General features: G+C 43.6%; 1 protein-coding gene across 2 annotated transcripts in view; it reads right to left on the reverse strand.

Moving 5' to 3' along the window:
* LOC135093398 (serine/threonine-protein phosphatase 6 regulatory ankyrin repeat subunit B-like) overlaps positions 1-18,429 on the reverse strand; it is a 130,645-nt gene that overhangs the window by 99,730 nt on the left and 12,486 nt on the right. For both annotated transcript variants that reach the window (XM_063992661.1, XM_063992660.1), the window contains exon 2: positions 14,647-14,745. In XM_063992661.1, coding sequence (XP_063848731.1) covers positions 14,647-14,712 — 66 coding nt within the window. In that variant the 5' untranslated portion in view covers positions 14,713-14,745. The remainder of the gene's footprint in view (positions 1-14,646; positions 14,746-18,429) is intronic.

Consider the following 18,429-nt stretch of genomic DNA (forward strand, 5'->3'; position numbering starts at 1 on the left):
TGCGCGGGAAGCTTCAGTGTTTCCCCGCGCGGCATGGCGGCCGGGACAAAGTGTTGACAATGTTATAGAAAAAAAAAGAAAAGAAAATGAGTGTTCACTGTGGAACAGCAGAGGCGCGGATTTTATGTGAAGTGTGTGGGAGATGGCGCACTAATCCATCCTGCCCCTCATGTGTGGAAGACCAGTGTGATTTATGCGAGCGGGGTGGACTTCTGTTTCCACATCCACCGCCAGAACACACCTGCGAAGTTGGCAATCCTGCTTCTTCTGGTAAGCATTATTACTTATTTTGGCGGGAATGTATAATAATAAAGATGAAATGACTGTCAATCTTTACAAGTTTGAGCTCTGAGCACATCTTCCTGTACAGGCTCACACTCGATTGAGGTTGAGCAGAACGGCGGCGTAGAAGGCCCACGTCGGCGGACGTCACAAGGCGACATCCCACGCGGAGGCGGGGGAAGAGGTGAGAAAAAAAAAAAAACTACAAATAATAAAGCAATAAAATACGGTGCCACCGCCACTACTAATATTCTTTTTTTTTAAGACTCGCCATGGCCGGGACCGAGTGGATTATCGGGGAACGTATTCAATTCTTCCGAGACTTCAAGTCCTTCACTACCTACACAAGGTAAATATCAATTCAATAATAATAATAATAATAATAATAATAATAATAATAATAATAATAATAATAATAAACTGTCGCTGCTACTTCTATTTTTTCTTCCCAGACACGCCACAAGCGGAGGCGGACCACAATGAGCGCAGCATGGCAGGAGAGTCGGCGGATGCAGACCTTGACGAGCGCGGGATGCCGGAAGAGCCGCGGTTAATTGACTCGAGGGAAAATTTTATGAGGAGCTTCACCAGACATCAATATGACATACCTGATCATGTAAGCAGAGATCCACTCGGTCTACTTACCGAATACAGGGAGTTCTTTATACGGGAAATTAGATCATATTTCACGTCACACGGCTCGCCATTCCCCCCCACCCTGAAAATATTTTCACACATTTCTCTGTTACTAGTGAAATTCTCTACCTTAGGCGAGGATGAACATCGAGTCATTCATATTGCTTTTAGAGCACGACTGATCACCTATCAAGATGTGCCTGACCTTGTTGATTTATGGATCCATCAGCTGAACAGTCGGCTGGAAAGCCTTACCAGCGAGACTGAAGGATCTGGTTTTATCATTTCAAGAGTACAGAATTTTTTCATCAACTATTGCTTGCACGTCGCATGTAGTGGCATAGGAGATTATGTTGCTTATCCTAGAGGCGTGCGAGGAGGGAATGAAATTTTCAATCCTGATGGCCGACATTCATCCTGTGTTATTCAGTGTTTGGCGGCTTTCAGACTTCATGCTCGAGGTGTACCTTGGAAAAGAATTCCAAAAATATTACGGAGACGGCATGGCGGAGAGAAATACGTCACGCGCGGAAAAGTAGACAGTCCAGTGACTTGGGAGAACTTGAGTCAGTTAGAAAGGTTAAATTGTCTGTCTCTGGACGTTTATACACTGACAAAAAGCGGTGAGATATACTATTTAACATTATCAAGAAAAGGCTCGCAGAAGTATAAAACTGTAGTCTCACTCCTTTTACTAGGTGGAAAACATATGACGCTCATTAAAGACGTGGAGAAGCTGCACCGGAAATTGACGAGAAGCAGCCCCACCCCAGAGGGTCATCAGTTTTGCAAAGTATGTTTCAGCTCAGTTCCCAAGTCTGTCAGTTTGAGCGATCACGAGTGTCACTGCGACTTCACTCAAACTCTTCTCTTTCCAGGTGACGGTGAAAAAGTAAAATTTAAAAATTTTGCCTACACCTATCAGCCTGCATACTTAGCATTTTTTGATTTTGAAACTATGATAAAACCTAAGGAGAATAGGAGTGTGATAGCTGAACATGACCCAATTGGATACTCGTATCTCATCATCAATAGGCATGGAGATGTCGTGGAAAAGAGAAGTTATTTCGGTGAAGATCCCGTGAATAATTTCATTGATAGCCTATCCAATGCTTGGGGAATCATCAAGGAAAGTGTAGTTAGCTATCCAATTAGCATGTCTGCGGAGGATGAAGACCACTTCAAACGTCAGCGTCACTGCGAGCTCTGCCATCAACCCTTTAATGTGAAAACCCCACCTCATAAACATCACGACCACTCATTACCACAAAATAATTACAAGGGGGCTTTGTGCGCGCGATGCAACCTCCAGTGTCGTGACATGAGGAAATATCTCATCACTCTGGCACATAATATGAGCTTTGACGTCTCCTTAATCATAAAAGACCTTCACTTGCCAGAGTCGCACGTGGACATCCTTGCCAAGTCAGAATCGCATTTATTGAAAGTAAGGATTAAGGAATTGCAGTTTCAGGACACGCTTTCCATTATGAATGCTGGCCTCGGTCATCTCGCTCAGAGTCACGTGCAGGCGGGCTATAGCACGCGTTATGCCCAGGAAATGGTGAATTACCTCCCCGAGGATGTAAGCGTGTAATTTGCACTCAAAAACAGTTTCTTTGTTATGAGTACATCACCGACCTTGGCCGCTTAGAAGATCGACAATTGCCACCTCGCGAGGCATTTTATGACACGCTCAAGGGGAAGGCTCTGTCACCTGGAGAATATGAACACGCTCAAAGCGTGTGGAGTATGACATCCTGCCACACTTTAGGCGATTACATAAGACTGTATTGTGAGATTGATGTGGGATTATTAGCCGACACATATCTAAAATATAGATCATACCTGCATGAATTTTATGGGCTGGACGTGTCACATTACGTGTCACTGTCTTCTTATGCTAATGACGCTTTTTTAAAGTCGACAGGCGTTCAACTTGATCCACCTTACGACCCTAACATGTATCACCTGATCAAAAGAAATGTACGAGGAGGCTTTGTAACTTGCGTCAGGCCACACCTGCAGTCAAACCACGAACCCGACGGTGGACCCGGCACCTATGTGTTTTATCTGGACTATAATTCATTATATGCAAGCGTTATGTGTTCCCCCCTGCCTATGGGCGACATCAAAAAACTTTCTCAGTCAGAGATGGATGATTTTTTTGAAGTTGGCATCCAGAATCATGCGACAGATGGTGACGTCGGTTACTGGCTGCATTTAGACAGCTGTGACGTTTCCCCCGACGTGGCTCGGATCACGGACGAGTTCCCTCTGTGCCTCGCACACATGACTATTACAGAAGATGACATCTCGCCGTACAGTAAAAGACTGTTAGAAGCTGAGGGTCGTAAGCTGGGGAGGAAAAATCGTAAACTCGTGGCCAGTCATAAGGGACTGAAAGATCATCTCATCAGTCTGGAATTGCTGCAACTTTTACTCTCACTTGGACTGGAAATACAATGTGTTCATGCTATATATAGCTTCAGACAGGCTCCATACCTGAAAGCTTTCATAGAAAGGAACGTCGCTCAGCGTAAAAATGAGACGTGCGCCATTAAAAATCGCATTTGCAAACTGATGTCAAACGCAGTTTATGGTAGATCCATGTTATCTGAAGTGAAGTATGGCCTCCAGCAGAAATTAGTGACAAAAAGAAAGTCTTTCCTGAAGTATGCAAGAAATCCATCCTTTAAAAGGGTCCACCAATTAGGCGAGGACCGAGTCATATGTGTCAACAGTAAGAATACGATTAAAATCAGGCAGCCAAATTACTTGGGATACCATATTTTAGAAGTGGCAAAGAAGTACATGTACAACTTTTGGTATCGTGTCATCAAAGCTAATTATTGGGAGAGAGCTAAATTAGCTTATGAAGATACTGACAGTTTCATTTTCAGTCTGCACATACCTACAAACTTAAATGATGAACTGAAACATGGACCCATGGCAAATTTTCTCGACACCAGTAACTTTGCTTCAGATCACCCGTGTTTTAATGGGGAGCGGAAGGGTCAACTAGGCTTGCTGAAATCTGAAACCGGATCCACGCTCATCAAAGAGGCGATTATATTAAAGCCAAAGATGTATTCGCTGCTGTTGGAAGATGACAAGCAAGTATCTCGAGGTAAAGGCATTCCAACTCACCTTCAGCAAAATATATTGCATCGGCAGTATAGGGAAACACTTAATAATGTCGCATGTGGGATGGTAGATTGCTATAATATCAGGAATGTGAAAGGACAAATTTGTACCACTCGTATGCGAAAGTGTACGTTGTCACATTTTGACGACAAGCGCTTTCACGTCGATGGCTACACCTCAAGGGCGTATTATCACCCCGACAATGATCCGCGGGAAAGAGATGTGGAGAATGAGATGGAAGAGGAGGCGGCGGTGGATGTGGGGGAGGTGGAGGTGGATGAGGATGAGGAGGAGGAGGAGGAGGTGGAAGAGGAAGAGGGGGATGGGGAGGGGGAGGATGGGATAATGAGTGGTCTGTGGCGTGATCGGGAGAGACTTTCCACGACATTATTCACATCGTGATTAAGGGGTAGAGAAAGAGGGGACGCAGCTGCTAGCAGCCGCCCTTCATGTAATGTAAAAAAAAAAACATTTGCACTGACCACGTAGGCTAAGGAAGAGGGGGAGGTGAAGGATGGGTTAATGAGTGGGCTGTGACGTGATCGGGAGTGGCATTCCATGACATTATTCACGTCATAATTAAGGGTTGAGAGAGACCGCGGCCGCTAGCAGCTGCCATTCATGTAATGTAAGAACATTTGTTTTGAGTGTGGGGTTAAGGAGAGGAATGAAAGGGGATTTTGTTCATGTGCTGTAAGAACATTTGTACTGTCCACGTGGGATAAGGAGGATGAGGAGGAGGAGGCGGAAGAAGAGGAGGTAATGTAAGAACATTTGTACTTTGGTAGGTTAAGGAGAGGGAGGAGGAGGTTGAGGAAGAGGTGTGGGTCGGGGGAGATCCATGTCATAATTAGAAGGCAGGGATGAGGATGCAGCTGGGAGTTTAGTTATGCTGTTACCTACATGACCATGTAAATAAAGGTTAAGCAATAAATACTGTAAACATATCGTAGCGTCTTTTAGTAACCCTCTGAACTTAACATGGACAAGACATTTAGCGAAGAGATGCTGAATCTCTTCAGATATCCTGCACGCATAATTATTGCAGGTTATACAAATTCTGGCAAAACACACCTCTGCAATAAAATTATAGAGAAATATCAGCATGGATTTAACAGAATTATCATTTGTGGCGTCTCATCGCATTCGCTGCAGCAGAATTCCCCTTTTCAAGATAAGGTCGAAGTGCATGAGAAAATTATTGACCCCGTGATGGATGATGACAGTCCATACGCCGACCCGCAAACGCACACACTCCTGATATTAGATGACAATTTCCTCACGGCTGGCAATTCTCAAACGATAGCAGAGGCTTTCACCAAAGGGAGACATAAAAATTTGTCAGTTATAATGATAGCACAGAATGTCTTTTTCCCCGGAAAGTATGCTAGAACAATAACTTTAAATGCCTCACATTACATTCTTATGAAAAACAGAGATATATATCAAATTGAATGTCTGGGCAGGCAACTTTATGGAAGGGAGCGCGCCAAACACTTTGTGGAAATTTATAAAAATGTCGTGCTTAGACGAGATCACGGTTATTTGTTGTGTGATTTATCCCCGAACGCACCCGAAGAAATTCAACTGCGCACGAATATTGTGGATGAGCCACCCTGTGAGAAAGTCTATCTGCTATGAACGCCGTTTTGGACGAACTTTACCGGGATATGACGAATCCTGCGGCTTTAGGTGTGCAAGCACTCTACAGAGAGGGGAAGAAAAGGGATAAGAATCTAACACTCCGCGATGTGAGGGCATTTCTGCAGGGCAACCGCACTTATACGCTTCACAAGCCGACACTGAAACGTTTTCCGCGACGAAAAATTCTCGGTCCTAAACCGTCCGTCATTTTAACATGCGATTTGGCTGATTTTGCGAGGCTGCACAGACACAATGGCGGCGTCCGATACATCATGTTTTGCCTGGACGTTTTCAGCAGATACTTGAAAGTGGCAACGCTGACAAGTAAATCCGGACACAGTAGCCTGCAAGCGCTGAAAAAAGTTCTAGAGTCGGAGAGTTTTACAGGCGTGTCGCGTCTTTTTACCGATCAGGGATCCGAATTTTATAATCAAGCAGTGAAAAAATATCTAACTTTGAAAGGTATTACCTTGTATTCCAATTACTCGCGTGAAACAAAGGCGAGTTTGGCAGAAAGGGTCATCCGAACCATAAAGACAAAAATATATAAATTTCTCACGCAGAACAACACACTGACGTATATTAACGTCTTGCCCACCCTAATAAATACGTACAATCACACCCCACACCGCGGTTTGGGCGGCAACCAAACGCCGGCTCAGGTTCACCGCCTCCGCGAACTGTCACAAGTCAGGAAGCAATTTAAACGAATGTATTTAAATCGGCCAAGGGGAAAGAAAGTTGTCAGTCATAAATTAGACGTGGGAGACATTGTACGCTTGCAACGTGCTTCCCGAACGCAATTTAAATTCAATAAGGGTTATACCGTCAACAATACCGAGGAGCTTTTTAAGATAAGTCGTGTGGATTACTCACATAAAATCCCTATTTATTTCATAAGGGATTTGGCGGGGGAGGACGTGACCGGCGCTTTCTACAGGGAAGAATTAATCAAGTCCTCTCTTCCCTCACATTACCAGGTCGATATATTACGATCGAAGGTCGAGCGAGGTAAGAGAAAGTACTTCGTCCACTGGTGTGGGTATCCAGATAAATTTGACAGCTGGATAGATGCGGACGACTTAGTATAAGATATGGATGAGGAAAAACCATTGATATTGAAGTACAAGGATTTGGTTTTTCTCCTCTCGCACGTCACCCCTAAATTGCGGAAGCAGGTCTTGCAAAGTTTGAATAAGCGCGAAGTCAATTGCATCTCGGAAATATTCGCCAACTTTTTGAAGAGACGCCTGACGGACGACGATACCATCATTAACCGCCTGAAAAAATTCAAGAGTGATATTCGCACTGTAGCCTTGAAGAAGACGCCCGTGTACAAGAAGAAAGCCATTCTAATCTCCAAACGAGGTGGCAGCATATTGGCCGCGTTACTCCCGATAGCCGTGTCGGCAATAACAAGTTTACTACAGAGATGAAAGAATATTGTTTAGTTCCCGTCTCAGTTGCCGAGAGGTGTAAGTTTAAACCGACTGACAGCGCAACTCAGCACCGATTCACGTCAAAACAAGTCAAGAAAAAAAAAAAAACTTCACTTTCGCTGCCGGCCGCCACCCTCCCCGACACAGCCACCGTGGCGCCACCACCACGCGCACCTGTCAATCCACCCTTGGATGATTTGATTCGAGTTGCCGTTCCTCCTTCCTTTAGAGAATATGGTTTATCTCTCTTGAAATTATTGGAGGGTAAACCTGGGATTTCATGGGATGAGCGCGGTAACTTACTTCCACCATTTTCTGGCATAAGCGTGTTTGATCTCATACGAGTACTCGGTCACGAAAAGGGGGCCGCGAAAAGACTTTCACCCGATAAGCGTCCATTATTATCACTGCTACTTCGCATGGCGCAACTCCCCGCGGATGCCATCAGAAATACGACTCAACGAAGTAAACTGATAGGTGGCGGGGTCGGTGACATCTGGGAAGCATATTAAATGAGAAAGCTCCCCATCTTACTCTGTAAACGAGTAAGTACATCAATAATACATGAGAGCACGTGTTAGGCGCGTCAGGGGTGCAGGCCCACGGATGGATAATTGATGAGGGTTATGGTCAAAAAAAGGTTCACCCCCCCCCCCCAACCCACATCCCCTAATAAATAATACGTTCCCCGCCCTCCATCCCTTCCCACCAACAAAGGAAAAAAAAATAACACCTGCGTCAATTTGAATGAATAAATTCTACTACGCAGAAGGTGTAATATCGACCAATACGTGCGAATAAAGGTCCGCGATGTCACATTTCCCCCTCACTCCCCTCACAGAGGGTTCAACGTGTGGATCAGCCCTCCAATTACTCGTCAAGATGAAGGTGGTCGAGGGCAAGCTGACCGATGGCATCTTCCGCGACCGCCGCTGTTATATCATTTATTCAGTAAATGCTGTCTTCACCGAACCGAGTGGGATTGCGCGGGATCTCAAAACGATTTACCCATACGAGAATACACATGCAGCTAGAAAGAGACTCTACTCGCTTCATCGGGCCACGGCAGACACGAGAGATGACCCAGGACGTATCATTATCCACACGCCTCCCACAGGAAGCGTAAATCTCCCTCACCTGGTGGCCTGCGTGACTCAGTATGGTTGGGGCGAGGCCGTCGAGGGAAACGAGAAGGCGCGACAGGCAATCGCGACGTCGAAGGATTTGCCTTACGTGGAAGGACTCAAGATGGATACAAGCGTGAATCGACGTCAACACTTCCAGAATTGCCTGAAAAAGATTGCCCTGCTAGCCATGGCGAACGCTGAAGTAGAGCAAATTATTATCCCGGAAGGACTGGGATGTAGAGGTCGCTGCCAGGATGAGTGGAGGAATAATTACCTGCCTATGGTGGAAGGGCTGGCGCAGCGACTTCAACCTTTTGGAGTTGAAACTATTCTGATGAGGAAGTCTGAATAACTATATCATGTAAATTTTAAAATAAAGTTGATGTGTGTTTGACAAATCGAGTATAAATGTATTCCTTAATTGGGGTGACCGTTATTATTTATTTTGATCATAGCGGGAGCAGCATATCAGACAGAAATAAATAGCCGGTGATTATGCTCGACGTCTTATTCATGACGTGACAACCATCATGACGAGAGCGTTCACACCTCCCACTCGAGCGGAATACGACTTGCTTTTTACGCAAAGCAAAGGTGGAGGTTTAGACGACATCCGAGTTTTTATTCCACCCCATTCAAGAAGAGGTGGCGGTCTATTTTCCGTTTTGAGTGGCTTTGCTAAAAGAGCAATTCCCTTTCTCATGCGCACTGTAGCACCCGAAGCACTCCAAATGGGAAAAGGTTTATTAACAGATGTTTTAGAAGGGAAGCGACTTCGCGAATCATTAAGAAATAGAGGTGTTGCAGCCGTGAAGGGTGTGGGGGAAAGGATAGTTCGAGGTGGACGAGTAATGAAAAAGAGGAAAGTTGGAGTCGGAAAAAAAAAAAAAAGAGAAAACCACCAACCAGGCAACTGAAAAGAAAGACTTGCTATAAAGCAGATATCTTCAATATTTAGCTTAGTCGCAAAGATGACTCATTACGGTCCGGATGTGCAGGGTGGAGCGACCTCCACCCCCCTGAGCAATTATCTGACGGCCGTGAGTGAGAACTTTCCGCGGGTGAATCGCTTGCATACCATCGAATCGTCAGTCGCTGCAAGGGGAAAGTTGGACGTATTACCCGTTAATTTAGACGCAAATGCTAATAATCATGCGGGGATCAACGATCCTTACATTGAATTTAGACTGCCTGGTATTCCAGGGCAATTTTTGGATCTATCAACGCTGTCTCTAGAATTGCGAGTTAGCGCGACGAAGGCAGACGGCGCGCCACTAGACGATGACGATCACGTCGTTTTTAGTAATGGTTTGAATAATACGATGTTTAAGTCATGCGCTTGTTATTTTAACGAACAGCTTGTGGAGTCATCCTCTTTGTTCAACTATCACGCCTTCATTAAAATGATTACAACAATCCCTCAGGATAAAATTGACTCTATCGGTCGCGTCGCCTTCTACCACCGCAATTATGATGGATCAAAAGGCATAATCAATAAATTTGATGAAGACTATTTCACGGGAGGGAATAAAGACGAGAAACAAATGATGAAAGATTGTAAAACGCACGGCATTTCGATGACTGCGCCTTTGTTTTCGGATATATCAAGTCTGGACGCTTATCTGCTTGACTCTGTTGATGTGAGAATTCGATTAGAATTGGCTAACAAAACATGGATTCTTAATTCACACCAAGATGCCAGCAGTTTCAAATTTAAGCTCGAGATGGCTAAGTTATGGGTTGACCGCGTCACGCCACATCCGCCCGCCTTAGAATCGTTAAATAACTCCTTGACTCGAAATCCAATGCAATACACTTTTAATAGAACGCTCAATAAAACGTATGTGTTAGCCGCCAATCAAACGTCTTTGATTGCCGAATTACCTTTCGCGCAAATCATACCTCAAAATTTGACCATGGCAATAGTTGATATGGACAGCTTACAAGGCGTAATTGATAAGAATGGTTTATATTTTCAACACGCCGATCTGTCACATGTACATATCACCGTGAACGGGGCGACCATTTATAACGTTCGCAGCTCTTTCCCGCATCACGCGTCAAAATTGTTTTACACGACCCTTGAGTCACTAGGATTGGACACGCGTAATTCCCTAACATTTGATGCATTTAATAAAGGTCGGACAGTATGTTTCTTTAACTTTGTGACGGAGGACGTGCACAATGCCATCCCTCTGGATAAATCAGGAAATCTAAGAATTAATCTGTCGTTTGCCAAGGGACGTAATCACAACCGCGTCATAATGTTTTTCGCCGACACTACTGGCGTCATAGAAATTGATCATTATCGTCACGTTCGCTGCATTGTCCGCGCATAAGCCGTCATGAATGCACGTGAAATACAACCCGGTCTAGCAGGCATCTTGGGCGATCGAGTTTATTTTTTAGGCTGTCACGACCATCGCCATGTGACAGATCTGATAAATCTTGCCAGAAAACAGGTGAAGCCATGCGTTTTCATTCTAAATACATTGAGTGACTCAAAGACCATGGGCCACTGGATTACTGTTTATCTTAATTTTCAAAGTCAGACCATAGGCTATTACGATAGCTATAACTTGCATACCAAATACAATTCCGCTGTCTTACATCATTTTATGCAAACTTGTCCACATATGAAAATTAGCACATTAAATTATCGACTTCAGGGGTTGAATTCCCTCGTGTGTGGCATTTATTGCATGTTCTTTTGCCTTCTACTGAGTTGGCATATATTAAAACGTGCAATGTGCATTATTCACGCCACCTTCAAAAAGCATCAATATCTATATAATGACAAAAAAATTACTCGTATGGCATACATAATATTTCGTAATATGCCGCATTGCATGCCTACGTTTTGCCCAGCCGGCAGCCGGGCGAGATGTCGTAACATCTGTAAAGCGGTAATAAGGTAGATTGGGGGGTGGGGTAGGGGTGGGAAAGGGGGTCAATATGGGGTAATTGCTGACGGATAAGCGTCACTTCGCCATCACCTCTCAACCCAGTCGGACGTCGAAGCCTCATCTCCAAGAATGGAGCAAGCTAACAAACGTTTCATCTTGAGAACTGCGGGTGAGTACGCCATTACCTTGCACAGCATCTGACATCTTCACCATTGTAAATTACATTAACGTTCTTTGCCAATGAATAAGAAGAGGGAGAGTGGGAGGGGAAATAAAAACTTTTCCATTGTTCTCATCGTTTTTTTTTTTTTTTTTTTTTTTCTTGTCTGTTACAGAACCTGCAAAGAAGAAATTGATCTTTAGTGATGACGACATGTCGCCACTGCCGGCCAGCCCACCTCCTGACGCTCCATCAGGACAGGAGTCGCAACAGCAGCAGCCGACATCGCAGTCGATTCCGCCACCTCAGGAGTCGCTGATGCCACCTCCGACCGAAGCACAGCCGCAACGGTCAGATGAGTCGACAGTAGGCGGCAAAGAGGGTCAGGAGGTGAAGAAGAAGTCGCAGGAAAACAGAAAAAAAAAGAATATTCCCCCTAACACGCCAGAGGACGACAGCACACCAAAACTCCCCGTTGCTCCAGCCGCCCCTCGTAAGAAGCTGGTTCCTAGAGTTATTAAAACTACGCCCGTCATTGACAGCGATGACGATGATCTCTTCGCCTTCAATTCGCAAATGTTTTGAATGAAAGAGATGTATTTGCCCTAATAAGCAATGAGCTGTATTTGTCCTAATAAAAATAAAATGTTCCATCGACTCTGCATAACCTTTCTAATAATAATAATAATAATAATAATAATAATAATAATAATAATAATAATAAGGTGACCATCCGGCATAAGTATTACGTCAGCCACCCCGCTGGCGGTCAGTGAAAGTGGAAGAGGCCGCCACTCCGCCCTGGCCGTCACAGACGCTTCCTCCAGGTAAAAACGATGGACAGGTAACGGAACCTCGTGAGGCTGTCGCGACGACCTTGACCATAGGGGATGTATTGAGATGTCGGAGGGAACGCGTGATGGCAAGTCTCGCCACCCAGACTGTCCAGGATCCGCGCGGGCAACTAGCGCGTGACGTCCACGTGGCGGCCCATTCTAAGCCCTCAACTTCCCGTTCCCGCCCAAAAAAAAAAAAAAAAAAAAAAAAAAAAACCTGCATGACTCCTGGCGGCGTAAGGCCGCATGGGACCTGGCGGACATCGCCTGCCACTTTCCTGACACGTGCGGTCCTCCCCCCCACCCCATTCCCTTCCACCCGACCTTGACCATCCAGCGGTGGCAACCTTGGAATGTACTGAGGTGTCGGAGGGAACACGCAATGGTAACACTCAGTCATCCCACCCTCCAGGATTCACGTGAGTGAAAAGGCGACTTCCATGGCAGCGCCGTCAGAGACCCCTAACCACCCGTGTGTGTGGGCGACTTCCACGTCTGGCCGCCAGTCCACACCCCCCCCCCCCGCTTCCACTCAATTATTTTCCACCCACCATCATTGATTCATTTAGTCATTCCATCGTCGCCGAAGGATAAGGACGCACGCCCCCCCCCACCTCTCCGTCAGTGTCGCCGTCACCGTCACCCCCCTCCCCCCCCCCCTGGTGTTTGCCGTCGTGAATCACCCCCCCCTTCCCAAGCCTGGGTCTATGGAAAATTGCTATCAGGATCACCATCGCAATATGGCTTGCCGTCAGAGTCGCCCCTGGGTGGGTGGGTTGGGGGGTGGGGGGACGTGAAAGGGCGACCTACACGGCATTGCCGTCACAGTCCCCTAACCACGCGTGTGTGTGGGCGACTTCCACGTCTGGCCGCCAGTCCACACCCCCCCCCCTCCTTTCACTCAATTATTTTCCACCCACCATCATTGATTCATTTAGTCATTCCATCGTCGCCGAAGGATAAGGACGCACGCCCCCCCCCACCTCTCCGTCAGTGTCGCCGTCACCGTCCCTCCCCCCTCCCTCCCCCCCCACCCCTTGGTGTTGCCGTCGTGAATCGCCACCCTCCCCTTTCCCAAGCCTGGGTCTCCATCCTGAAATGGACAGCCACTGAAGTCTACGGAAAATTGCTGTCAGGTTTCCCCACTGCAACTTGATAAGGTCCACACTCGCAATATGGCATGCCATCAGAGTCGCTCCAGGGGGGTGGGATGGGATCCCCATCCCCCCCTCCCCCCTCCCCTCTCCCATCCTCCATCGACCCCGAAGGATAAGGACGCACGCCTCCCCACCTCTCCGTCAGTGTCGCCGTCACCGTCCCGCTCCCCCCCCCTTCCCCTTGGTGTTTGCCGTCGTGAATCACCCCCCCCTTCCCAAGCCTGGGTCTATGGAAAATTGCTCGGCATGCCATATTGCGAATGGGGGCCCTGGTGGCAATTTCCCAACTACTTTTGCCTTCTCAGCTCTTTCTCTCATCGACGGGTTGGTTGTTGTGGCGTGAGCGCTGATAACACACCTGCCACATAATGAACATCATATGCTGTAGGGTCCCAGCAGCGTCTCGGGTCCCACTCCAAAGCCACTTCACGACAGTCACACCTACAAGTTAGACATGTCTCGGGAGGCACGGAGAGTAAATCCCGGTAAATCCCCAAGTGTAATCCCTTGCATACAACCAAGAGGACGCCTGTTCCCCACATTGTGTATGTATTCATCATAGTATTAGGATATTTATGTAACCATGAGGATTTGATGATGTGTCAATATAATTAATGTGACTTATAGTGATTGGATACTTAAATTGTGAGGTTTTAGAGATAGATATGTTAATATAAGTACACTTAAAGTAACATAATGACGTACATCAGATCACGCAGACGAGAGGGCGACTTGCTGTGTTTGTGCTGGTGGTGTTCATCTGTAGAACCGACTGAACCCGCTAAAGTGTAGGTAACTCTGTATTGATTTATATATTGTACGGAATTGACGACGTGAAGTGTCACGACAATGATGTACTGCAATACCTGTGTTTCCTATGATATACTCCTTTGTGTTACTCTCAGTATTAGTGATAATATGTTAATTCGCAGGTTTGACCGCTTCTGAATACAAAGAGCGCGTACTGCACAGCTCGTTTCAGTCACCTCCAGTACAATATATTAATAAGCGTCGGATGGCGCCTACAACTACTTTTACTACTACTACTATTATTGCTGTTTTTATAAAAAAAAAATAACAATAATAATAACAAAAGCAACAAGAACAATAATAATAATAATAATAATAATAATAATAATAATAATAATAATATTATTATTATTATTATTATTATTATTATTATTATTATTATTATTATATAATAATAATAATAATAATAATAATAATAATAATTATTATTATTATTATTACTATTATCATCATTATTATCATCATCATTAAAAAAAAAATAATAGTACCGCTCCCTCCTTACCGCTGTTGGTTGGTGTTTAATTGCCTTCTGAAATTCCTCTATGCCGTGATGTTGGTTGGATGCCATGGTGGGATGTGGGGCATGTTGCTCTCACGTAACCTGCCAGCAGACACAGAGACAGATAACACAATAGTTACATTCAAGATCACTGCTGTCACCTGAATCACCTGCATCACAGCCTTTGCCACTCTGGTGTCCAAGTTACAACACAGCAGTCCTTTAGATTAATGCTTTCCAACTTTTCTAAACTCATGCTCCCTGTAGTGATGTTTTTAGAAAAAAAAAAAAGTGCTCTCTCCCAAAACGATAAAAACAAAAAGGTTTTACGTAATTCTATGACTCAGATTATATAAATTAAAGTATTAGGTCTCTATTTTGAATATAGAATAGCTATTCATTCATAAATAATTGTTATATACATGCTAATTGTATAAAACTAAATGTCACATCTGAAATCCAAATAAAAACATACATAACGAAGAAAATAGAAAGAAAAGGGAGCACACTCAAAAACAAAAGAAAGGATATTGAAAATAAAAGCCAACACAAACAAATTTACTGCAAGTTCCCCTTGCTGTACACAGAACCCAGCCTGTCCCAATAGACAGACAATATACAGGCTGTTCAAAAAGAGGTAACATCTCAGACCTCTGGATCAGGGAAACAGGACTGTAAAAACATCTAAGTGACACACACACACACACACACACACACACACACACACACACACACACACACATACAGATTCACATTCAGATTTTTATTGTTCTAGACAAATATATAATCTATGGCAGCCCTAGTTAAATTCATTATGATACATAACGTCTCAAATGCACTAAAATGTAACACAATGATATTATCACATAATTCAATTTTAAATGAATTAAAATAAACTTAAAATGCAACACAAAATATTAAAAATACACCAAAACTCAATGCAAAATATCTTTAGAATTATCCCAAAATGCAACACAAAACATTAAGAATATGCTAAAACAATGCAAAATATATTTGAAATTATTCTAAAATGCAACAAAAAACAATAAGAATACATTAAAACAATGCAAAATATCTTTAGAAATATCCTAAAATACAACACCAAATATTAAGAATACACTAAAATACACCAAAAATATCTTCATAATTATTGTTTGATAAAACACAGAACAAATTTAAAATACATTAAAATGCAACTTCTACCATTAAAATTACACTACAATATATGTAAAACAATGGAAGGCAGTAAGCAAATTAATGGAGGACTTAGTTAAACTTTGGTAAGATTGTACATGCTATCTTACTGACATTGAAGTGTTCCCAGTGATGCATTAACTGATTCCAAGACACAATGCCATAGTGGGCACGGACGGTGTCTGTGAGCGGACACGCCTCTGACACATGCAATTCTGTTTGTATAGCTCCACACAGGAACAAACGTTCCTCCACAGGCAATTGTCCACGCCCTGTTCTATTCCAACGACCCGTTTCTATTACTAACCAGTGTCCACTAACTCGAAATTGACTATACGATATCATATGCAACTCATTAAAGTAGTTCCTCTCACAGTACACTTTATCTACAGTAAGATCAGGGTCAAGAGTCTTGTATACTGTTCTATGCGATGACACAGAATTATGTATAGAGAGTTTTACAGCATTTTTACCTTGTGCAACATCGTCTACATTATCTGTCAACAGGCTGTCAATATATCTATCCATATGAGTGCTGGAGACAAGAACAACCTTAACAATATGTGTCCACGGGTCATCCCTCATGTGCTGTCTATCTCGCCATAAACTCTGAAAAATAAAAGGCTCGACATAGCAGACATCAGAACAGGTTGACGATCATACTCCAAGCAGCTGCTTAACACACCAATTATATAGCTTTTAAACAGGTTTTATGTTGCCCTCCAGCCATGACTCACACCAATAGAGCATTGTTGGCATCAAACACTCGCCTCTTTACATAAAAGGGAACATCTTTATTCTTCTGAAGGAATGAAACAAATTTTAATACATGGGTAGTTTTACACCTGGTGTGACTAGCTACTGCTGACGACACTGATCCATCACACGTAAAAATACTGCCAAGATATGTACAGCTGTCACACCACTCAACCACCATCTCCCCCACAGTAAATTTTGTACCCTCTTCTGGAGAACAATTCAGTGCAAAAAATTGAGTTTTCTTATTATTAACTAGCATTCTGTATTTTTTAAAGTATTTATCCAACAACCTTAATTTGTGTCTTGTAGTTGAGAAAAATTCAGTATCATCCATTAACATTAACATGTGCAGCCAAATAAAAAAATCCATTCATACCACAATTATTCTTTATCAAGGCAATTAAATAATTCACGTATGTGATAAACAATATACACGATGTTGGGGAACCCTGCCTTACTCCTATTGTAGTAGCCACCACAGGAGTGCCCACCACTCTGTATAACAGTGTACATACTTACAAGTATTGCTAACATGACTGCCCCCGCATCCAATTCTCTTTAGTATCATAAACAACACAGTACGGGGCACCCTGTCATAGGGCATTCTAAAATCAACGAACGTAACAAATAACTTAAGTTTTTTTTTCTTTTTAGCCATATCCATTATCAAACGCAGCGTCACAATATGTTCAATGCATCCTCTGTCCTTCTGGCTGCCTGCCTGCTCTCTCAATGGAACAAACCAACCACTCAATCGTGAGCTTAAGATTAAGTCAAACAATTTGGCCAGTGAGTTTATTACATTGATGCCCTTATAATTACATGCTTCTTTTCATCATCCTTCTTGTAAATATTAAACATGCGGGCAAGTCGCCAAGATGATGGGCAGGTGGCAGATGCAAGGATACATTGACAGTGCTGTCAATGTAAGAATCCACAGATTGGATAAATATTTCAAAACACCAGGAGAGGCACCGTCAGGACCACAGGACTTGTTAGGTCTCATATTGTTCATCTGAGTAATCACTTCATCTACCTGAATCTGCTCATCAAGAATTGGAATAAATACTTCTGTTTGGCACTGGTTCTGATCAGGAGCTGTACTGTCTTCTGGATTATAAATTTCATCATAATAAATCCTAAGGTCTAACTTCAGCATTCCTGTTTTCTATATATTCATCTCTCCAATCTATCATTGCCCAAACTCGCTTATTATCGCGGTCGTTTACTAACCTCTCCCACATCTCCATCCGATCATAATTCTGAAAAGGTAGTACAACACACCTGCTAGAGTCGGCACACTTATATAAAGCATCAGTTACCATTTCAGTATCTGTGTCTATGTTATCGGTTAAATTAGGAATTTCACAATGAGAAAGCTTATCCATCAAACACTCAAGGTCTATGCTTTCAAATCTCAGTCTTCTGATATGATCCTGTTGATAAGCGCTCACCTCTGCACTGGCTTCCAGCTGGGTCACTCTCTCTAGAAATGATTCTCTGTCCACCAAGAGGGGTTTGATGACTACAGCTATGAGAACATGATCAGATTGGAGACGCGTCGTGCATCACATAAAAAATTGCGTACACATCCAATAATATCATGGGATACACAACAAATATCCAACTCTGACACCCATTTGTTACCAGCTTTATAAGTCAATGTACTCTCATAATACTTATTCATATATCTTAGATTATTCACAATAAGCAATTTGTAGTCAATGCAGATATCAGCAAGAATATCAGCATTACTACTCGGCCTGTTAACTAGGTCGGAAATCACAGGATAATTACACATCACAATCAAGAATACTGGCTGAGTATGGTTCG

Source organism: Scylla paramamosain, chromosome 43, assembly GCF_035594125.1.
Source record: "Scylla paramamosain isolate STU-SP2022 chromosome 43, ASM3559412v1, whole genome shotgun sequence".
In the NCBI taxonomy this organism is placed as follows: domain Eukaryota; kingdom Metazoa; phylum Arthropoda; class Malacostraca; order Decapoda; family Portunidae; genus Scylla; species Scylla paramamosain.